Source organism: Mobula hypostoma, chromosome 7 (genome assembly GCF_963921235.1).
Source record: "Mobula hypostoma chromosome 7, sMobHyp1.1, whole genome shotgun sequence".
Classification (NCBI taxonomy): Eukaryota; Metazoa; Chordata; class Chondrichthyes; order Myliobatiformes; family Myliobatidae; genus Mobula; species Mobula hypostoma.
In genome coordinates, this window is record NC_086103.1 from 156,732,524 (window position 1) to 156,757,215 (window position 24,692).

The following is a 24,692-nucleotide window of genomic DNA, read 5'->3' on the forward strand; positions in this document are numbered from 1 at the left end:
ACATGTTAGTGGTTTCACAATCACCATTGCTGATATTAGCTTCTTATTGTCATCAGCTGCTGTCAGAATTTCTCTTTGGCTCATGATCCTGATTGTGAGGAACACAACTAAAGCTGTGGAAAATCAGAATCAATAAATGTCTGTGTGCTGCAATCTCTACCTTGGCATTGTCAGCAAAGTTTCCCCCTCCTTTTAATCAATGTCGTGTAAGCAGTGAGGCCCAAGCACTGGTCTTACTCAGATGCATCATGATATGGCTGCTGCTCTGCCTGAGACTGCGGTCGGTTGTGGACACAGCTCAGCACGTCATGGAAGAAAAGCCTCCCTTCCTCAGACTCTGTCTATACTTCTTGCTGCCTTAGTAATGCAGTCAAAAATAATCAAAAACCTTCCCAACCCTGGACATTCCCTCTTCTCCCCCTCCCAAACAGAAGACACAAAAGCCTGAAAACACATACCACCAGGCTCAAGGACAGCGTCTATCCTGCTGTTATAAGGTTATTGATTGGCCTCCTTATACGATAAAAATGGACTGCTATTCTCACAATCTACCTTGTCATGGCCTTGCATCTTAATGTTTGCCTGCACGATGCCTTCCCTGTAACCGTAACACTTTGTTCCGCAATCTGTTACTTCATTCCCCTTGAACTACTTTAATGCTCTGATGTGATGAGATTTATTTATTTATTGAGACAGTGTGGAGTGGGCCCTTCCAGCCTTTCAAGCTACACTGCACAGCAACCCACCAATTTAACCCAAGCCCAATCACAGGGCAGTTTACAATGACCTCTCAACCTACCAACCGGAATATCTCTGGACTATGAGAGAAACCGGAGCATCTTGAGTAAACCCACGCAGTCATGGGGAGAACGTACAGGCAGTGTTGGGAAGTGAACCTGGGTCGCCCGCACTGTAAAGCGTTGTGCTAACCACTATGCTACGGTACCATCCACAGTCTGAATGGATGGCATGCAAAGTTTTTCACTGTGCGTTCATACATGTGACAATACTAAACAATTTGCCCATTCCCTCCTGAAAATAAACTGCTTGCTCCCACTGTACTTGCAATTTGCACATCTTGCATTCTTGGTGGTGACAAGCTCCTACTAGTTCAATGAGTAACATAGGAGATTACCCAGCAAATTTGAAGGAATTAAGTAGGATTAGAATTGAGTGGAGGCTATCTGTGTTGACACACTAGGCTGGGATGTAGGTCAGGAGTTTAATTTAAAACAAACAAGCCAAGCATGAGCACGCATTCTTAAGGGACTTTCTATATTCCTACACTTTCTTACAACCTAAACCAACCTGCCAGCTCACAATTCAATCCTATTACTCTACTAGCAACACATACAAAAAATGCTGGTGAACGCAGCAGGCCAAGCAGCATCAATAGAAAGAGATACGGTCGATGTTTCAGGCCAAGACCCTTCGTCAGGACTGACGACTGCACCTCTTTCTATAGATGCTGCCTGGCCTGCTGAGTGTACCAGCACTTTTTGTATGTCACTTGAATTTCCAGCATCTGCAAATTTCCTCATGTTTGTGCTATTACCCTACTGATTCTTTTTTCCCTGAAACCTCTTTCTGTAAGGGTCACTAGTGATCTCAAGTGCAAGAATCAGAGAGACTTCAGCAACTCACACAAAACAAAAGAGTTATTACAGAAATTAGCCAGCAAAACCTACAAAAGCTCAGGCAAACTATATAGAATCTTGAAGAACTGAAATCACTCACACTACACAGAAGAACTCTGCTTGAGTTTGACCCGTCAAGGATCCACAACAACTGACCAAAGAGGCATTGGCATGCCCCCCACCCTGAAAATACACCCTGGAGCATGTAGGATTTCAGGACCAACCAGACAACATGTGTCCACCCAAAGCCATTACCCCCCAAAGACAACTACGATGCAACACATTAAAAATATGTGCGAACTAAATTACCCCCAATTGAATAAAAGAGATAAATACAAAGAGAGCTTAACAATCCCCATGATCCCAAATGAAACACCTGCAACATCAAGTGAAAAGCCAGAGCTGATCCATAGACTAACAATTAGACATAAAAGGTACACAACCCAGGGAACACCGCACACCCACGAGGTGAGAAAATATAATCCGCATACTACCTGATAAAAATCTCTTCTTTTTCTTTTAAAGCCGACCCCTGGTTGTGACACTTCCCTTCAACCCTACTCCAGATTCTATCACCTGCGCACATGAGGAACAATTTTCAATAACCAATTAATCTACCAACCTGCTTGATTTTGGGATTCTCTCTGACACAGGAATACACGCACACTTCAAGCAGACAGCATCTCAGGTCAGCATTGAACCCAGGAATGGAGCTCTATGAGCCGCTCTGATTTCGGTGAGAAGGCAGGAAAGAGAATGGCAAAGCTACGATTGAATGGTGGAACAGACTCGATGGGCCAAATGGCCTAATTCTGCTCCTATGTCCTTTGGTAAAATATTGAACTACACCTTATACATGTTGCTTTCAGAAAAGCATCCAAACTGAGTTTCCAAATCAGTAAAATACTTTGTTATGTCTGTTGTTTAACCACATACAGTGATTCAGCTGTATTGATGCATGCACCTTAGACATTAAAGAAGCTTTCATCTAGGAACTATAATTTGGGAAACTGAAAATATAGTTGACCTCAAATACTCCAGGATCTTCAGAAGAATATTTTATAAAACAGTTTCATATCTGTTTCAAGTACAAAACTTATTGGAAACTGATTAGGGGCTACAGTTATTCAACATATTCTTCAGTTAAACCAAAAGACTTGTTCTTTAAAATTTACATATAAACCCATTTAACCACCAGATGAATGTACAATTATAAAAGCTCTCTAAGCCGTTGAATACTCAGTGACAAAGCACGACCTAGTTTTCCAACATTATGGCCCATTGAAGAGATTCAATTACTATAAAACAGTGTTTGCTCCAACAAAGTCTCATTAACCTCTTGTAGACCTATTGAAAACAAACTTTAAGATGAACTAAAGCCTCTATGTAATGAGAAAATGATCCAAGTGTTTTAAAATTTCATCATTCATGAAAAGTCAATTGCTACTCTCCAAAGATAGCTTTTTATTAATCTTTCTCCTCCACTGCTAGCTTTGCAGGTATGGACAGTACTGCATTTGTCAAAACATGGAGCAGAGAGTGAGTCTGGAAATCTGGTGGGAGCAATGGAATAGTGAGGGGGGTGGGGGTTGGCAGCGGTGCAGACACCCTCAGCCCTGAGTCACCAGGCAAGGTAATTTGATTCCAAACAAGTGGTTTATTGATCATTACAGCATCTCCCTCTGGTACTTCCCACACTCTCCCCTCTCCCCCTTTTCCCAACCATGATTTCCCCTCTCTCTGCCCCTTTTCCATTCTCAGTTCACTATAGAGACCCATATCAGAATCAGGTTTATCAACACTCACAGTGCAATACATAAAATTTACTGCAGTACTGTGCAAAAGTCTTAAGCACCCAGGCTATATACATATGTTTTAATGGTGCTGGTAATCTTCTGGTACTGAGACCAAATAGCCTGTTTGTGATTAAAGCTAATGCATAGCTGATTTCAGTCGAATTCTCATTCAATACTGGCATTGCACACTGACTCAACAAGTTAAATACTGTTGACTTTAGTCTATTCCATCCACCTGAACTCCACTGCTCTACTTTCTTATGAAGTAAAGTTTTATTTTTATTATCAAAGTACATATATGTTACCGTATACAACCTGAGATTCATTTCATTTTCCTGCAGGCATACTCAGCAAATCTATAGAATAGCAACTATAACAAGATCAATGAAAGATCAACCAGAGTGCAAACTGAACAAATGCAATCATGAATAAATAGCAGTAAATAATAAGAACATGAGATAATGAGATAAAGAGTCCTTAAAGTGAGATCATTGGTTGTGGGAACATCTCAATGGATGGGCAAGTGAGAGTATTTCAGAATCAACACCTCCTACCTGACGGTAACAGTGAGAAAAGGGCATGCCCTGGGTGCTGGAGGTCCTTAATAATGGACGCTGCCTTTCTGAGACACCGTTCCCTAAAGCTGTCCTGTGTACTTTGTAGATTAGTGCCCAAGATGGAGCTGACTAGATTTGCAACTTTCTACAGCTTCTTTTGGTCCTGTGCAGTAGCCCCTCCATACCAGACAGTGATGCAGCCTGTCAGAATGCTCCCCATGGTACATCTATAGAAGTTTTTGAGTGTATTTGTTGACATGCCAAATCTCTTCAAACTCCTAATAAAGTATAGCCGCTGACTTGCCTTCTTTATGACTACATAAATATGTTGGGACCAGGTTAGATCCTCAGAGATCTTGACAACGAGGAACTTGAAGCTGCTCACTCTCTCCACTTCTGATCCCTCTATGAGGATTGGTATGTGTTCCTTCGACTTAACCTTCCTGAAGGCCACAATCAGCTCTTTCGTCTTACTGACGTTGAGCGCCAGGTTGTTGCTGTAGCACCATTCCACTAGTTGGCATATCTCACTCCTGTACACCCTCTCGTCACCACCTGTGATTTTACCAGCAATGGTTGTATCCTCAACAGATTTGTAGATGGTATCTGAGCTATGCCTAGCCATACAGTCATGTGTATACAGAGGGTAGAGCAGTGGGCTAAGCACACACCCCTGAGCTGCACCAGTGTTGATCGTCAGCGAGGAGGAGATGTTATCACCAATCTGCACAGACTGTGGTCTGCAGGTTAGGAAGTCAAGGATCCAATTACAGAGGGAGGTACAGAGGCCCAGGTTCTGCAACTTCTCAATCAGGATTGTGGGAATGATGGTATTAAATGCTGAGCTTTAGTCAATGAACAGCATCTTGACATACTGTAGGTGTTTGTGTTGTCTGGGTGGTCTAAAGCCGTGTGGAGAGCCATTGAGATTGCGTCTGCCGTTGACCTACTGTGGCGATAGGCAAATTGCAATGGGTCCAGGTCCTTGCTGAAGCAGGAGTTCGGTCTAGTTATAACCAACCTCTCAAAGCATTTCATCACTGTCGATGTGAGTGCTACCGGACGATAGTCATTAAGGCAGCCCACATTATTATTCTTAGGCACTGGTATAATTGTTGCCTTTTTGAAGCAAATGGGAACTTCTGCCCATAGCAGTGAGAGGCTGAAAATGTCCTTGAATACTCCCGCTAGTTGGTAGGCACAGGTTTTCAGAGCCTTACCAGGTATTCCATCGGGACCTTCTGCCTTGTGAGGGTTCACTCTCTTTAAAGACAGTCTAACATTGGCCTCTGAGACAGAGATCACAGGGTCATCAGGTGCAGCAGGGATCTTCACAACTGTAGTTGTGTTTTCCCTTTCAAAGCTGGCATAGAAGGCATTGAGTTCATCTGGTGAAGCATCGCTGTCATTCATACTATTGGGTCTCACTTAGTAGAAAGTAACGTCTTGCAGACTGTGTCAAAGTTGCTGTGCATCTGATATCGTCTCCAACCTCATTTGAAATTGTCTCATCACCCTTGAAATAGCCCTCCACAAATCATACTTGATTTTCTGGTACAGGCCTGGGTTGCCAGACTTGAATGCCACAGATCTAGCTTTCAGCAGATGACATACCTCCTGATTCATTCACGGTTTTTGGTTTGGGAATGTACAGTAAGTTATCTACTTTTGTTCAAGAGCCTGATGGTTGAGGGATAGTAACTGTTCTTCAGCCTGGTGGTGTGAATTCTGAGTTTTCTAGCGGATGGCAGCATTGAGAAGAGTGCATGGCCTGGGTGGTGAGGATCTGTGATGATGGATGCTACTCCTACGACAGTGTTTCATGAGGGTGTGCTCAATGGTTGGCAGGGCTTTACCTGTGACACACTGGGCTGAATTCACTACTTTTTGTAGGATTTTCCGTTCAAAGGCATTGGTGCTTCTACCAGGCTGTGATGCAGCCGACCAATATACTCTCCACTACACATCTGTAGAAGTTTGTCAAAGTTTTAGATGTCATGCCAAATCTCCGCAAACTCCAAAGGAAGTAGAGGGGTTGCCGTGCTTTGATCAGAATTGCACTGACAGGCTGGGTCTAGGACAGACCCTCTGAAGGACTAACACCCAGGAATTTAAAACCGAGACAAACAATAATAAAGGTCAAAAATTAAAGAAGACAAAAAATGGAATTAAACTTTAAAATATAAAAGGAGAAAAATGAAGGATGGTCAGAAGAAGTGAAGAGAATTAAAGAAGGACAAGCCTACTGAGGCGAATCATAAATACAAGAGATTCTGCACATACTGGAAATCCAGAGCAACACACACAAAATGCTAGAGGAACTCAGTAAGTCATCAGAATCTATGGAGGTGAATAAAGGGGCAACATTTCAGGCTGAGACGCTTTATCGGCATGCTTTAGCAGACAAGGAAAAGGAATAAAAGAACAGAGGAAAGCAAATGCAATGAAACACAAGGCAGAGCGTTACAGGAAAATAGAAAGAATTGTGGATATGTGAAGCGACAATAAAATAGAATGGTATGCATAATCCAGATATTTCCTCAAACAATATAGCCTAAGTGATTCAGTCCAAGGCTAAAGCAATTTAATCAGTCAAATCAAAAGACGAGTCTCAATAATCCATGCAGTATTCCAAAAGGCTGAACGTACCCAAGTAATACTACTTTGAGAGTAAAGCACACACTACAAAACCCAATTACTTTTGAACTATTGGGAATATTTTAAATGCCCTTCTATTCATCATCATGCATACTTGCAAAATAAGTTAGCCTTCAGCTGATACTTTAAATAATTCAGTCACTCCTTTATTCCAGTGTTTTCCTCAGTCAGCTGTTGTGACAGACTCGACAACGTAAGATTCTCATGTCACTGTGCCATGTGAGAAATTGTAGCAGAAACCACAGCTGCAGTCTGTTTTCAATCTCCCCAAATTCAAAATAGACATCCCAGTCAAGTTATACCATAATTGAAAACTAATTCTCTTTTTACAACTAGAAATTATTATTTTCACTCTATCAGCATCTGGATACTTAATATGCTTATATGATGATCAGCCTTGGTCCACAGTTTAAATAGAACTTTGGACCATTTATTTTAAATGGATTACTGCCTTCCATTATTACAATCTACAAGAAATCCCTTCCAACCATAATGAGCACAGTGTGCTAATAAAACAAGTGATAATTTCTAGACTAGTGCTCTTAAATGAGTATCTGGGGTTAGTGGTAAAATAAATTCCATTAGCACCAATAACAATTTCATGCAATGGCCTCTTTGTACTATTAACAGGGGCTTATAAAGTAAAGCATCAAATACACTCCTTTTCTAGGAATAACACGTTCAGACATTTCACTTGATTTTGATTTTTAAATCCACTTACACACTAAAAAGTTTAAAAGCAAACTAAGGCATATTAGTTTGCTTTGAAACGTGAAGAAAGGAGATGTGTTCATACTTAAAAGAATTCAAAAAACAGACAGTATACCACTTTAAGCAGCAGCAAGCATTGAGAAAATCTCGTATTTCCCTCAGACAAGAGTCAAAGTTAACTAGAATAGATCTGTTTTAATAACAAACTAACATATGGCTTGCAAATTCATAGCATGTTGTAAAAATTCTCCAAATAATTTACTCACATTGATTTCCATGTTATGAAGTACAAATTGTTACATCAGAATCAGTTTTATTACCACTGATATATGACATGAAATTGGTTGTTTTGCAGCAACCATACAGTACAAGGACATAAAAGTCAATAAATTACAAATATAAAGGAATAATGAAGTAGTGTTCATGGGTTCATGAACCATTGGAAATCCAATGGCAAGAGAAAAAGGCTGTTTCTGACTCATTCATTGTTGCCTTCAGGCTTCTGTACTCTGATGGTAGTAACAAGAAGATGGCATGTCCTGGATGGTGAGGGCTCTTAATGATGGATCCCGCCTTCCTGAGGCACCGCCTTTTGAAGATGTCCTTGATGGTGTGGAGGGTTGTAACAGTGATGGAACTGGCTAATTCTATAACCCTCTGCACCCCCTTGCAATCCTGTGCTCCGCACCAGATAGTGATACCAAGTTATGTATGTCACCAAATGTCAAAGTCCTAACAACATAGTCACTGATGTGTCTCCTTCTTGATTGCATCTAAGTGTTTGGCCCAGGATAGATCCTTTATGTTGACACTAAGGCACTTGAAGGTGATTACCCTTTCCAACACTGACCTCTCAATGACTGATCCCTCAACTTCCCCTTCCTGAAGTGCGCTATCAGTTCATTGGTTTTGCTGATGCTGGTTGTTCTGACTCTACTAAATTAGCTACCCTCTCTTTCTCTCTCTCCTGTAACTCTCCTCATCGCCATCTGGAATATTACCAACACAGTGGTGTCATTGGCAAATTTATAGATGGTTTTTCACCTCTGCTTAGCCACACAGTCAAGAGTGCACAGAGAGCAGAGCGATGGGATAACCACACATTCCTTCAGGAGCACCTGCGTTGACTGTCAGCAAGGAGGACTTGCTATAATCAATCTGTACTGAGTGTGGTCTCCCAATAAGTGAAGTTGAGGATCCAATTGCAGAGGGAGGTACAGAGGCCTTGCTCTGAAGGTTGGTTTCTCTAACATTTTTCTAACATATTATTGTACTTCAGATATTTTTTTTAAAAAATGATAGACATATTATTTTTGGGATTTGGCATTAAATGTCAGTTTTGGGGACTGATGATGGGGGTGCTATTCTTTTTTGTGTGGGGCTGGGTTTGACCTTTCTCTTTGAATGACCTTAAATGTTCTTTCTTGGTTTCATGGCTATCTGGAGAAGGTGGATTTCAGTGTTGTATATGAATACAGGCTTTGATAATAAATGAACCTTTGAAATTTGAGACATGCAGTCACTGCGAATCCTGTGCATTAGTACTCCATGACTGCTAATTTTGTTTCCTAATTTCATACATCACTATTTTAGAATGGTACAGTTCATTGTCGGGCCTTCGGCCCACGATGATACAGCTTGCAAACCAGCCCTTGAACTAGCTGAGTCTTGCTACCTAGCATCCATTTACATTAATTCTTGTTCAAGAAGTTGATTAAAACCTGTTTAGCTACTCCTCAAATTACATATTAAGAACATAAGAAATAGGAAAAGGAATAAGCCATCTTGTCCCTCAAACTGCTCTTCATTCAATGGGTACGTGGCTGATTTTCTACCTCAAAGCCCATTTTCCTGATTCCTTTACCGTTCAGAAATCTTTTGAAAGTCTCTCCCTGCTTCAGTCTGAGGTGTCCACCTGCTCTAGGAAGATCACCACTATCTGGAAAACAAGGTAAAGTGCTGAATGACTACTGCCTGGTGGTTCTGACATCCATCATTATGAAGTGCTTCCAGTTCAAGGCACGGGACAACTCCAGCCTCCCAGACAACCTTGACCAACTGCAATTCACCAACCGCCAAAACAGGCCTACGGTGGACGCCATCTTGCTGGCATCACATTCATCTGGACGGCAAAAACACCCGTTAGACCATTGTTTATTGATACATTTGATACTGTAATTCCAAGCAAGATCGTCTCCAAACTCCTACACCTGCGATTCAACACCTCTCTTTGCAACTGGATCATTTAGTTTCCTGACCAACAGACCACCATCAGTAAGGATAGACAGCAACATCGTCACCAAAATTATTCTCAAGGCTGCCTGCTCAGCCCCCGACTCTACTCCCTATACACACATAACTGTGTGGCCAGATTCTGCATTAGCTCCATCTGCAACTTTACAGATGACACCACCATAGTGGCTGAACATCTAATAACAATGAATCCAAGGTCAGGAAGGAGATAGAGAGCCTAGTGGCATGGTGTCATAACAACAGCCTTCTTTAACATCAGCAAAACAGAAGAACTGGTCATTGACTTCAGGAAGAAGGGAGTTGCACGTGCTTCATCAATGGTGCAGAGGACAAGAGGGTTGAGAGCTTCAGCTTTCCAGGAGTGAACATCACGTGTCCTGTTGACAGCTCTACTGAGAAGGCTCACTGCCACCTCTGCTTCATCAGGAGGCTAAAGAAATTTGGCACATCCCCTTTGACCCTCAACAATCTTTATCACTGGACCATAGGAAGGATTCCACCTGGATGTGTCATCGGTTGGCAAGTTAACTGCTCAGCCCATGACAGCAAGAAACTGCAGAGGGTTGTGGACACAGCATAGCACTTCTTGGAAACTTACCTCTCCTCCACTTTTTGCTGCCTCAGTAAAGCAGACAGCATAATCTAAGTCCTCACCTATCCCAGACATTGTCTACTATTGAACAGTTCCCTAGCATGATAAGCTAGAACATAGAAAGGTACAGCATAAAACAGGCCATTCGGCCCACAATGTTGCGCTGAGCCAGCTAAAAATCAAATCAAAAACACCTAAAAACTAATTGCTCCTACCTACACTAAGTCCATATTCTTCCATCTTCCTTACATCCGTATGCCTATCCAAACATCTCTTAAAAGCCTCTAATGCATTTACCACTACCAGACCAGGCACTGCATTCCAGGCATCCACAACTCTCTGAGTAAAAAAACTTACTCTCGGAAGAATCAAGGTGGACTACTGACCTCACAATCTACCTCATTAAGACCATGCACCTATTGTCTACCTACCCTACACTTTCTGTATAACTGTAACACCTAATTTTGTAATTGTTTTACCTTGAATCCAAGACATGTTTTTCACTGTACTTCAGTCTTCGTGATAAAAGTAAACCAATTTACCAATTTAATTCCAAAACAGTGGCTGAGCCACTACAGTACTCAGAGAGACAGAATACAAAGATTCATCTCCCCAGGTGTCACATCTTACACCTTATTTTGGCATTGTGACTGCTAATTCTTGAATCTTTAGGCAGAAGATGCATCCTTTCTTCATCTATCCTGTCATCTTTAACATGCCAGGTTTAAATGGTGAATGACACAGTGGCACGCAAAGTTCCAGAATAATGGCCAGGTTTTATTGAAACCACTCTGGCAGCCTTAATCCAAATGTTGAAACTATTGGCTTCAGAAAGAGAAACATGCTTCCAATGTATAACAGCTCTCACTGTAAGAGAAGATATGTGGGACATAGAGAAGAACACAATTAAAACAGGTAGTCAGGGAGAGTAAAAGGATCTTTAACAGAGTCCATAGCACTGTCCCCTCTAAGCTGCACGAGTGCACGGCCGTGCAGTACCAGAAATGTTCCTGCGTACATAGCCTTTGTTGCCATGCAGCTGGAATTTCCTTTTATATGATGTTAATAGGAAGTACCACACAGTCTTTAGCCCACATTAAATCTTACTGCTCAGAGCAATGGTTTGTCTGCACGGCTGTAAAAAAATAGTAGAAACATTGGTCCATACCAATCATCACATACTTATAATCATCTTACATTCATCCACCCCCACCCCACCCCCAACACACACGTTCTACCACCATTGGATGTGGTAGGAAATCAGAGTACCCTAAAGAAACCCACATGGTCTTAGGGAAGACATGCAAACTCCACACGGACAGTGCCTAATAAGGTTGAACCCAGATCTCTGGGAATGTGAGGTGGCAGCTCTAACAGGTATGACACGAAAGAGCGAAGCTCCCTTAGAGGCTAGCTTGATGTTATCCAAGTACAAATAGTAATCTCTTGAGTACGTCAGGGTGGTCATCACTTGCTCTATGCCACATTGTCTGCCGTGTTTTAAATAAGAAGTTTGTGATTAAACCATGTCACAAAGCAGGGATATGGATAAATAATCATAGTCATACTTTATTGATCCTGGGGGGAAATGGTTTTCGTTACAGTTGCACCATAAATAATAAATAGTAATAGAACCATAAATAGTTAAATAGTAATATGTAAATTATGGCCAGTAAATTATGAAATAAATCCAGGACCAGCCTATCAGCTCAGGGTGTCTAACCCTCCAAGGGAGGAGTTGTAAAGTTTGATGGCCACAGGCAGAATGACTTCCTATGACACTCAGTGCTGCATCTCCGAGGAATGAGTCTCTGGCTGAATGTACTCCTGTGCCCACCCAGTACATTATGTAGTGGATGGGAGACATTGTCCAAGATGGCGTGCAACTTGGACAGCATCCTCTTTTCAGACACCACCGTCAGAGAGTCCAGTTCCATCCCCACAACATCACTGGCCTTACGAATGAGTTTGTTGATTCTGTTGGTGTCTGCTACCCCAGCACACAACAGCAAACATGATCGCACTGGCCACCACAGACTCGTAGAACATCCTCAGCATCGTCCGGCAGATGTTAAAGGACCTCAGTCTCCTCAGGAAATAGAGACGGCTCTGACCCTTCTTGTAGACAGCCTCAGTGTTCTTTGACCAATCCAGTTTATTGTCAATTCGTATCCCCAGGTATTTGTAATCCTCCACCATGTCCACACTGACCCCCTGGATGGAAACAGGGGTCACCGGTACCTTAGCTCTCCTCAGGTCTACCACCAGCTCCTTAGTCTTTTTCACATTAAGCTGCAGATAGTTCTGCTCACACCATGTGACAAAGTTTCCTACCGTAGCCCTGTACTCAGCCTCATCTCCCTTGCTGATGCATCCAACTACGGCAGAGTCATCGAAAACTTCTGAAGATGACAAGAGCTCCAAGTTCTGAGGATGTCATGTGGTGATGTCTGGATGGATAGTATCTACAGTGCATTGTATAGCATCCCATTAATTGAGAGCAATAGTATCCTCTTCAAATGGAAGGCCTCATGAAAATCCTTTTCCATTTTTTCTCAGAACCAAAATCCTCTATACATCTAACACTTTTCACATCCTATGATGCCCTCATTTCATCAACTGAGGTTTGTCCTGTGTTTCTTGTGATATCATTCTGGAGGAACATTGTATCATTTTTTAATGCATGCATTTCTAAATGACAATAAACGAGGACTGAGTGTCCTCATTATCTAATCTGATCATGTTTCTATCGTAATCGTTCCACTCTTCTAAATCTAAATTTTGTCTTTACAAAATGGACTCTTGACCTCACAATCTACCTGGTTATGATCTTGCACTTTGTTTACCTGCACTGCAGTTTCACTGTAACCTTTACACTTTATTCTGTATCGTTATTATTTTACCTTGTTCCACCTCAATGCACTCTGTAATGATTTGGGTATCGACAGAATGCAAGACAAGCTTTTCACCGGATCTTGCTACAATAATAAGCCAATTCCAACTTTTGAAATGCAGTTATTGCTGCAACATAAAACCATAGACATAGAAGCAGAATTAAGCTCTTTAGCCCATCGAGTGTACTCCGCAATTTAATCATGGCTGATCCATTTCCCTCTTAACTGCATTTCTCAAACATAGGATCATAGCGTAGCCAATCTGCACATAGAAAGGCTATTAAGGAATAGCAAGGTCATTATTCTGAAACTGACTGACGAAAGATAAGGACACTGCAGAGCTCTTCTGATCTTCAAACTATCCATTGGCTCTTCTACGTAAAAGGGCTGAATCTTTTTTAAACATGTTTGAAAGGCATCACAATCTAACAATAGAATTTTCCTTCAATGTTGAGTTGTCAGCCACGGTGATATGTTGGAAATTTAAGTATAAGGTTTGAAGAAATTCTTCTGCTTTGCAGATAAGACTGACACCAGGTATTCAACAAAAAAATATATTGGAGAGCAGAACCTCTTACTGGAGGAATATGGTCCAAAAGAAAGAAAAACAATTAGCAAGAAAAGTCAAATTATTTTAAATGATCTCTTGTTGTAGAAGAAATATAAATCCATGTGGCCCAAGTTGAGATCTTAGAGATAATCTCTTAAATGCTAAACATATTCTTCAGTTTTGCTTGACCGATTCACAAAATGAGATTGCCTGGAGTACAAATACTCAAGTCACAAAATGCTGAAATAACATTGAAGTATAGAAACTGAGAGCTAACTCCACTCAAGTCTAATGACCGTGCCAAGCTCTCAGATCATGGTCTGCCAATTTGAATTAAAGACAAGGAAATGCCACAGAGGGAGTCATTAAGTTAACAGGACAGCACTTTGACGAAAAACAATAGGAAAATGAAGTCAAGAACATATGCTTTGGCTGCCAGCTCAGCTCAAACTTCTATACTACAGATCAGGCCTCAAATCTGCACAGTATGAAGCTTAGAATCCTGTTTCTTCAGTAAACCCCCTGCTGATTAGTGACCTTTGTGTCCCAGCTCTGAGGAGAAACCCTCTCCTCAACACAAGATCAATCTCCTCGATGTCAATTCTTTCAAAATATCTGAACACAGCTTTATTTAACTAAATGGAATACTCTTCAGTAACCAGAGTTTAAAATGGATTTCATCATCAGCTTGCATGATTCATTAGAAAAAGATGAATATTACTGGTTGCATGAGTACAGGCACTCAAAAACAATCCCCTGGCACCAGACATCATTGACAATGACAGTTTTAATCCAATTAAACAAAGTAGGTGATCTCCGTTAAAATCAATGGTGAAAATAAGAACAAATCCATTAATCACACTGCATTCGTAGTTTTATTGTACATTAATAGTACAGAAAGAGTAATGTAAAGCACAGGTATAAAAAAACTTGACTGCCTTGTACTGCTGACCTTTCTTATATATTTTCACAACATTGCATTCAAATTATTTAACACAGTAGTGGTGTTTTTGTAATTCCTTAATCTGAGCAGGTCTTTTTCCTGGTTTGTAAAAGCAATCCAAAAGACAAAATTCATCACACTAACAACAATTAACTAATGCACATAAAGATTCAAAGCTAATAATGGGATTAAACATGGAAAGGAGGCAGAAAATGAAAACCTATGCAACAGACAGAAGCGGCCAACAAATCACAGTTGCTAGTATGAATGGTGCGAAGTCTCCCATCTTTGACGTTAGACTTCACACTGAATAAGGTGCATGTTGCTTAATGAAAATCTCCTCATCCTCTGTCAGAAATCAAGAGCCATCATGTGCAGAAATATTTAACAATATTTAGCGCAGGATGTAGAATGGGGCAGATTCCATGCAAAACTGCAGTCAAAGCAACTCTGTTCAAAACTACTCATGATATAAATGCAACTTTGGAAATAGAAATTATAAACTCAATCTAGATCAATGAAGAGATTTGGCTGGCGTTCTCAATTCAGGGAAGCCCTGTTAGTGTTAACACCAACATTTCTGTATGACAAGCTGCAGTATAAAATAAATGCATTTAAAATAATTACAGTGAATATATAACTAACATGTGGGGTGAGAACTAAGCTAGACATAAGCAAGTCATTTATAAATAGCTAACATATGTTCAATATTTTCCCCATTTAACTGATTTAACAGCACAGATCCTCTGCTCTCTTTAATAGTTGGGAGAAAGGTTTCTAGGCTACAACTGTCTCTAACATTGGTTATAAATATATTAGAAGAAACTCACCAATTTCTGTATCATCCTGTTGTGTTGTCTGCTGGACTTAAATCCAATTTAAACCTTGAGCCCTCTAGCATTGTGCAAAGTGAATATGATATTCCCCACAGGGCTTATATAGAAGTTTGTCTAACTCAATTCATGGACTGCAAGGTATTAAATTACCCCTGCAATGCATTCAGGGCATTTTGATACCCAGTTTATGTCAGCAGGAAATTCAAGTCAGGCACATACATCAACTGGGTGGAGATCTCTCACTTCACAAGTCGAAATAAGTCTCGATGTCAACCAGCAGGAGACGTTAGATCATAAAGCATAAGAGCAGAATTAAGCCATATGGCCCATCAAGTCTGCTCTGCAATCCCGAATCCCAATCAAAGTCAATGGCTAACATCACTTCCACTGGATTGGTGCCTTACTCTTTGTGCCAAATAGATAACATTTGCAAAAGTAACAGAAATAAGTAATGTTTCATAAACTGCACTTCTAAGTACTTTCTTTTCCTTAAGAAACTCACTGGATTATTAGTATCACATTAATTGTGGTCTAATAAGACAATATACAATAATAAACACAAAATACTCTGTAGATGCTGGGGTCAAAGCAACACGCACAACACGTTGGAGGAACTCAGCAGGTCGGGCAGCATTTGTGGAAACGAACAATCAACGTTTCAGGCCGAGACCCTTTGTCAGGACTGTAGAGGGAAGGGGCAGGGGCCCTACAAAGAAGGTGGGGGGAGGATGGGAAGGAGAAGGCTGGTAGGTTCCAGGTGAAAAACCAGTAAGGGGAAAGATCAAGGGGTGGGGGAGGGGAAGCAGGGAGGTATTAGGCAGGAAAGGTGAAGAAGGAATAGAGGAAAGCACAATGGGTAGTAGAAGGAGGCGGAACCATGAGGGAGGTGATGGGCAGCTGGAGGAGGGGGCAGAATGAAACTGGGGGGGAAGGAAGGGGGAGGGAATTACTGGAAGTTGGAGAATTCGATGTTCATGCCCAGGGGCTGGAGACTACCTAGACGGTATATGAGGTGTTGCTCCTCCAACCTGAGTTTAGCCTCATCATGGCAGTAGAGGAGGCCATGCATGGACATATCCGAATGGGAATGTGAAGCAGAGTGGAAGTGGGTGGCAACCGGGAGATCCTGTCTGTTGTGGCGGACGGAGTGGAGGTGCTCGACGAAGCGGTCCCCCAATAGGCGTCGGGTTTCACCGATGTAGAGGAGGCCACAGCGGGAGCACCGGATGCAAAAAATGATCCCAACAGACTCACAAGTGAAGTGTTGCCTCACTTGGAAGGACTGTTTCTGGCCCTGAATGGTGGTGAGAGGGACAGGTGTAGCACTTACACTTGCAGGGATAAGTGCCGGGTGGGAGACTCGGCCCCCTCCTCCAGCTGCCTATCACCTCCCTCTTGGTTCCACCTCCTTCTTCTACCCATTGTGTTTTCCCCTATTCTTCACCTTTCCTGCCTATCCCCTCCCCCACCCCTTGATCTTTCCCCTTACTGGTTTCTCTCCTGGCACCTACCAGCCTTCTCCTTCCTTCCTTATAGGGCACCTGCCCCCTCCCTCTTCAGTCCTGACGAAGAGTCTCGGCCCGAAACGTTGACTGTTCGTTTCCACGGATGCTGCCCGACCTGCTGAGTTCTTCCAGCGTGTTGTGCGAATATACAATAATACTTAGTAGCAGTCAATGCAAGCTAAATTGTTGAAAAAGTTAGCATCAACTTAAAATCAAACTATTTTAAAAATGATTAATCTTACTTGTTTAATCATTTCTCAGATTGCAAGTGGCACCATTGAGGGACAAAATAGGATGAGAATAGGTGGATAAGAATAGGATGACTAGTTATTTGACAATTGTGAAACACAATTACATATTATTCTAATATGAAACTTTATACCCCATGCAGTGTTCCCGAATCTCTACACTCAGTGGCCGTTTCATTAAATACACCTGTACACCTGCTTGGCAATGCAAATATCTAATCAGCCAATCATATGGCATATCAAGAAATTCATTTGTTGTTCAGACCAAACATAAGAATGGGGAAGAACTACGATCTAAGTGACTTTGACTGTGGAATGATTGTTGGTCCCATACGGGGTCGTTTATCTCTGAAACTGCTAATCTCCTGGGATTTTTGCCACCAACAGTCTCTAGGGATTACAGTGAATGGTGAGAAAAAGAAAAGAAATCCAGTAAACTGCAGTTGCATGAGCAAAAACGTCTTGTTAACTGCAGGTCAGAGAATGGCCAGACTGGTTCATGCTGACTGGAAGGCAACAGTAACTCAAATAAATACATGTTACAACAGTGGTGTGCAGAAGAGCATCTCTGAATGCACAACACGTCAAACCTTGAAGTGGATGGGCTAAAGCAGCAGAAGACCACAAACATACACTCTGTGGATACTTTATTAGGAACAGAGATACCCAATAATGTGGCCACTGAGTGCATATTGCTATTGACTCTTTTTTTAGTTTGCCTGAGTTTGCGTGTCATGACTAGAAAATAAAGAGATACTTATAAAGCATTAAATATTCAGCTGAATCATAAAACAGAAGCTCCACTTGGTTACTGCCAGTGCCTTCCGCAGGTCATTTAAATATTTACTGATAATCAAATTGACAACATGATGGTCATTGACTTCAGGAGGAGGGGAGGTGTACACACGAACCACACCTACACAGCAAAACACAATATATTGTCTACTTTGAAATGGTTTGGAACTACAGTTTCAATAATACAATTTCCAATTAATAATTTATTGACCTCTTCTTATTTGTTGTTTGGAACCTGAATAAACTGTCATTGTAGAGATCATCAAATATGGGCTGCAATCCTTTGCAAATTGGATTTCTATATCCATCCACATCGTACATTTGAACAGAGTGCGTATGTTTTTTTTCCCCACAGGAGTTGCAGGTAGGTCTTTACTCATTCATCAATTGTTTTATGTAGCACACGTCTGATTCACAAAGACAATCCACATTCCTGACCTTTCCCTTTGGATGTTATTTATCATATAAAACAAGTACAAAAATACTCAAGCAACACACATAAAAAATGCTGGTGAACACAGCAGGCCAGGCAGCATCTATAGGAAGAGGTACAGTCGACGTTTCGGGCCAAGACCCTTCGTCAGGACTAACTGAAAGAAGAGATAGTAAGAGATTTGAAAGTGGGAGGGGGAGGGAGAGATCCGAAATGATAGGAGAAGACAGGAGAGGGAAGGATAGAGCTAAGAGCTAGAAAGTTGATTGTCAAAAGGGATATGAGGCTTGAGAAGGGAGAGGATCATGGGACGGAAGGCCTAGGGAGACAGAAAGGGGGGGAGCCCAGAGGATGGGCAAGGAGTTATAGTGAGAGGGACAGAGGGAGAAGAAAGAGAGGGGGGGGGAGAGGGGGGAGGGGGAGGGAGAGGGGGGAGGGAGAGAGAGAGAGAGAAAGAAATAAGGGATGGGGTACGAAGGGGAGGTGGGGCATTAGCGGAAGTTTGAGAAGTCAATGTTTATGCCATCAGGTTGGAGGCTACCCAGATGGAATATAAGGTGTTGTTCCTCCAACCTGAGTGTGGCTTCATCCTGACAGTAGAGGAGGCTGTGGATAGACATATCAGAATGGGAATGGGACGTGGAATTAAATGTGTGGCCACTGGGAGATCCTGCTTTCTCTGGCGGACAGAGCGTAGGTGTTCAGCGAAACATCTCCCAGTCTGCGTCGGGTCTCACCAATATATAGAAGGCCACATCGGGAGCACCGGATGCAGTATATCACCCCAGCTGACTCACAGGTGAAGTGTCGCCTCACCTGGAAGGACTTTCTGGGGCCCTGAATGGTGGTGAGGGCGGAAGTGTAAGGGCATGTGTTGCACTTGTTCCGCTTACAAGGATAAGTGCCAGGAGGGAGATCAGTGGGGAGGGATGGGGGGCACAAATGGACAAAGGAGTCGCATAGGGAGCAATTCCCGCGGAAAGCAGAGCTGGGGGAGGGAAAGGTGTATTTAGTGGTGGGATCCCGTTGGAGATGGCAGAAGTTACGGAGAATTATATGTTGGACCCGGAGGCTGCTGGGGTGGTAGGTGAGGACAAGGGGAACCCTATTCCTAGTGGGGTGGTGGGAGGATGGAGTGAGAGCAGATGTGTGTGAAATGGGAGAGATGCATTTGAGAGCAGAGTTGATGGTGGAGGAAGGGAAGCTTTTCTTTAAGAAAGGAGGACATCTCCTTCGTCCTGGAATGAAAAGCCTCATCCTGGGAGCAGATGCGGCGGAGACGGAGGAATTGCGAGAAGGGGATGGCATTTTTGCAAGAGACAGGGTGGGAAGAGGAATAGTCCAGATAGCTGTGAGAGTCAGTAGGCTTATAGTAGACATCAGTAGATAAGCTGTCTCCAGAGATAAAGACAGAAAGATGAGGAAAGGGGAGGCAGGTGTCGGAAATGGACCAGGGAAACCTGAGGGCAGGGTGAAAGTTGGAGGCAAAGTTAATGAAGTCAACGAGCTCAGCATGCGTGCAGGAAGCAGTGCCAATGCAGTCGTCGATGTAGCGAAGAAAAAGTGGGGGACAGATACCAGTATAGTCTTTGAACATGGATTGCTCCACAAAGCCAACAAAAAGGCAGGCATAGCTGGACCCATACGGGTGCCCATAACTACACCTTTAGTTTGGAGGTAGTGGGAGGAGCCAAAGGAGAAATTATTAAGAGTAAGGACTAATTTCGCTAGACGCAGCAGAGTGGTGGTAGAGGGGAATTGGTTGGGTCTGGAATCCAAAAAGAAGCAGAGAGCTTTGAGACCTTCCTGATGGGGGTTGGAAGTATAAAGGGACTGGACATCCATAGTGAAAATAAAGCGGTGGGGGCCAGGGAACTTAAAATCATTGAAAAAATTCAGAGCGTGAGAAGCGTCACAAACATAGCTGGGAAATGATTGAACAAGGAGGGAGAAAACAGTGTTGAGGTATGCAGAAATAAGTTCGGTGGGGCAGGAGCAAGCTGAGACAATGGGTCTAACCTGGACAGGCAGGTTTGTGGATCTTGGGTAGGAGGGAGAAACGGGAAGTGTCGGCTGTGGGAACTATAAGGTTGGTAGCAGTGGATGGGAGATCCCTTGCACTGATAAAGTTGGTGATGGTGTGGGAGACAATGGCCTGGTGCTCCTTAATGGGATCATGATCGTGGGGTAAATAAGAGGAGGTATCCGCGAGTTGTCGCCATGCCTCAGCAAGGTAGAGGTCAGTACGCCAGACTACAACAGCACCCCCCTTATCGGCGGGTTTTATAGTATGACAATGGCCTGGTTTGCACAGATGCAGTAAATGAAAGAAATAAAAACAGACAGCTGTTTGTATACCAGTCCAATCAACAAACAGAAAATTTAATTTATTGCCCATTTTAAACAGTGCTAAATTAAATAGGAGGTCTTCAACTTTATTTTTTGTGACATAGCAACAACGGCAAAATACACAAATGTTCACCGACTGACAACGGTGCCCATCAAAAGTACTTGAGAATGACAAGGAACAGGAACGTCTGCACATTCAGCTTTTTAGTACACAAGTATGATAGACTGAGATTTCCAATATGAAACAGAGGTTCGGTCTCATTCACTAGGTTAAGTAAAAAGAATACCGTTAATTTATTTATTAGAGATGTGTTGTTTGGCAAAGATGCTCATTTTCTAAAACTGTTATTGGGGAAATTATGGGAGGTCATTCATGAATGTTAGTTTAATTAACATTGTTGTAACATATTGTGACTGTAACATTGTAACAGTGAGAATCTACTTTTGTTCAAATTAGATTTGAACTTTGTTACAAGGAAGTCTTAGCGTGACATCATTCACTAACAAATGAGCTTTAAAGACAAAGATACTTATTTTAAAATTAAAAATAACCCATTAACAGCTCCCTTAACTCTTTGGTAAGTAAGTGTATGTTACTGAACCCACATTGATTTCCCCTAGATGACATTGAAATGGTATAAGTATTTTGGCCTACCAGGCATCTCAATTCTACCTCCCTGAATAACTTGTGTTTCACATCTGAAAAGCACTTACCAGGGTAATGCATGGCAGAAAAAGAGACGTCTGTTTAATTGTAAAATGTCTCAGATCAGAGACTTTTGAAGAGGACACGAGAACAAAAGAAGGAAATTCTTTTTCAAAGTAGGGGCTAATCTTATCAACACTTATGAGGCTAGTTATAACTAGCTTGCAACTTTGTCACGTATATGTTGTTTGGTCAGCTTGCCATGTGGTAATGCCCATCAAAGCTTTCATTCAACACTAAAGGATAACACTGCATTAGAGTTTGGGAGGAATATTTTAACAGTTATGTCAATATTCATCCAAGTCTTTGACAGACTGGCTAAGAAATGAACTTGGAAGGAACCCCATAAGGAATAACAGTGACAGACAATGAGAGTAGAAGCTTTGTTTATACCAGGTACAGTCTACTACATAATCAGTGATATTGTTTCAAGTGAGCTCCAGCAGCCTGCATTCTCAACCAGACATAATCTAGTGAACCATTTGTCTGTCAATACAAGAGTCCTTTGGTTTACTATAACTAATGTGTAAACTTCAACAGGTGTATCATTATAATTGCAGATTTGTCTTTCCTTGTTCCTTTAGAATTTTGCTGAAACCAAATACAATTAAAATTGCTTTTAGATATATATAAAAAAAACCAGGCCAGTGCTTACATCACCCTCTTGGGATCAGAAGGCTTCCCATATCTGACATATTCTCATGTCTAAAGGATGGACTCTCTCCAATCTCAACTCAGTGACCCATAACCAGATCTCAAAACCATTCAATAAACCAGTACTGGGTCTGATCACATCACTTCACCACATAACGTCTTTTCCTCATTATCGTAATAAATATGATTAACACAATTAAAAAGTTACAGTCTGTCTTCTTCATACTAATAAACAAGGAAGTACTTTGAGGACAGCACCTTTTGTTTCAGCACATAGTGATTTAATTTTGGTATCAAATGCAGCCAAAATAGAGAGAATATGTGCTCATCAACATAAATATTAGGACCAAAAATAATCAGGTATTTCTGTTGTAATAATATGAGCAAAGCTGGTTATTTTTTGGAATAATGGAGTTCGTTCTATTGTATACACCTGAACAAGTCTCCCGATTAGCGGATTATAGACAGGTTGTAGCAATACTCGGCAACTAAGTGGTTTGATCCCACTTTTTTTTTCGGAAGTGGAACATATAAAGCATGACTACTTGAGAAATCTTTATTAGAAAAGAGTTTTTTTATAAAAAGATACTATTAAGGATACTAATGAATAATTGCTGAATGGTTACCAGCAAGCCCCCTCCCCCAGTAGCACCGATCTGCAAATTAGTATTAACATCCCTTGCTTGTCATTTCAAGACAGTTAGTGAAGTGAACGGAACCCGTTTTATTTGAGTGAGTTTAACGGCGCTTACCTCCCACGAACTGAATGCCTCCAGCCACCCTGCCCACGGTCCGAGAGATGAGTTCGGAGACGCAGCAGCCCATGATAGCGGTGAGCGCCACCAGCAGGAGCAGACCGCAGCCCACGCCGGTCACCACCGAGCAGATCTTCCAAGCCAGGCTGGGGATGCCCAGGAAGGTAGCGTACCTGCCACACTGCTCCACCATCACCACCGACTGCGGGTGGCCGTCCTGGCGCACCGGGTAAGTGCAGCGGCGGAAGACGCCGAAACTGACCGGCTTGTCGAGCTGGGAGCCCAGCAGCCAGTAAGGCATGAAGAAACCAGTACAGGAGGCGGCGGCGCATATCAGGGAGAGCGCGGCCCACAGCACCCCGGCACAAGTTAGACTTGAAGACATCCTCCCGATCCTTGTCCCCAGCAGGCTTTATAGTCTCCTCTGCTCCTCTTTGTCTCTCTTAAAAAATCTTTGATTTCCCCGCTAGTTCTAAAGTTTAATTATTCCAATGAACTTCTGCAAAGCAGTTTGCCAGTCTTCCTCCCTTCTGGTAATCCCTGTGGGCAGAAACAATAAACAGTTACAGGCACTTTCTTTAAATTCTTAAGAGTTCAGAATAAAACGTCTTCCTTTTGAGCACTTCTTCCGACACTGTCCAGTTGCAGGGTGGATTCCGAGGGGCGGGATGATTTCCAGCCCCCTTACCCCTCGACTCCGATGAAAACTGAGCTTGACAATAACCTTAAACAGCGGGGAATTGTTTAAGCGGAGCGATGGCGGAAATTTAACCAAGTTTTTTTTCGACAACAGAAGCCGAAACGACGCCCTTTGTAGATTATTAGAGCGGTAGCACTTTCCTCAAGTCATGTCCTCTCAATTCTTTGGGAAGCAGCGACCCGTTGTATTGTTCCACGCCAGCTTTTTGTTCTCAGTTTCATTGTAAAACACTATTGTCACTGCAAATGAATCTGCAATTATTTTCGGTGATAATTTTTATTTGATTTACTAAACTTGTAGTCATGGATACTGTGGATTAAAGTTAAATTCTTTTTTTAAAACGCGAACTAAGTTCAGATTTGTTACTTACATCTTCTGTGCTGACACTTCCAACCTGTCTGCGATCGGGAGCGGTTTCATTTAAATGAGGGAGCTTGCTCGGCTCTGATTCCGGTATCCAGGCTCGCTGTAGATTCCAGATCGCGAACAGAAGGCGCTGTGTTCGACTCCACCCGGTTATTTCCCCTGTCCCGTGGTTCAACGCAAGGCTCCCTGCGGTCACAGTCCACAGAAGAGTCTCAGGAGCCGAGCTAGACTGAGAGAGAGAGTAGTTCCTGTCAGCTCACTCCGGTGCCGGGAATTCCACTGAAACTCCGAGAGGAAAAAACCCGCCTCCAGCTCCGCGCCCAAAACCTTCCCTGTAATAGCGCATGCAATAAGTGAATGCATAAATATATTTGGCTCGCATTTAAAATAAAGAAATGAAATATTAGGTCCCGCGTACACGCGGATTGATAGAACACATAATAGTCATCCCAGGAGAGGAAACCTAATGAACCGGCAGCCGGGCTCTCAATTGTTTATATAATTTCTATCACCATTCTCTTAATAGCGGTATCTCACAAAAAGCTATTCGGCCCATCACGCAATGTCGGCGAATGTTTTGGCAGAATCAAACACTTGTATAATAAAATATTCTAATTGTATGTTTATTACGTAGCGAAGAAGTCAATACATTTGCGTAGTGAATGCATATGTGACATCTATTGTCCATCCAGTTTCAGTAAACTTTAGTGTTCTGGATGAATGTTTGTGCAGTTATTGCGCCTGGAATGATTTC

The 24,692-nt window shown here is 42.2% G+C and overlaps 1 protein-coding gene across 1 annotated transcript in view; it reads right to left on the reverse strand.

Moving 5' to 3' along the window:
* The window catches only part of LOC134349686 (LHFPL tetraspan subfamily member 6 protein-like), a 162,058-nt gene extending 137,700 nt beyond the window's left edge, over positions 1–24,358 (reverse strand). The window contains exons 1-2 of the mRNA XM_063054376.1: positions 23,943–24,358; positions 22,870–23,412 (exon numbers count right to left, since the gene is read on the reverse strand). Of these exons, the coding sequence (XP_062910446.1) occupies positions 22,870–23,257 (388 nt within the window). The 5' untranslated portion in view covers positions 23,258–23,412; positions 23,943–24,358. The remainder of the gene's footprint in view (positions 1–22,869; positions 23,413–23,942) is intronic.
* Positions 24,359–24,692: the final 334 nt, after the last annotated feature.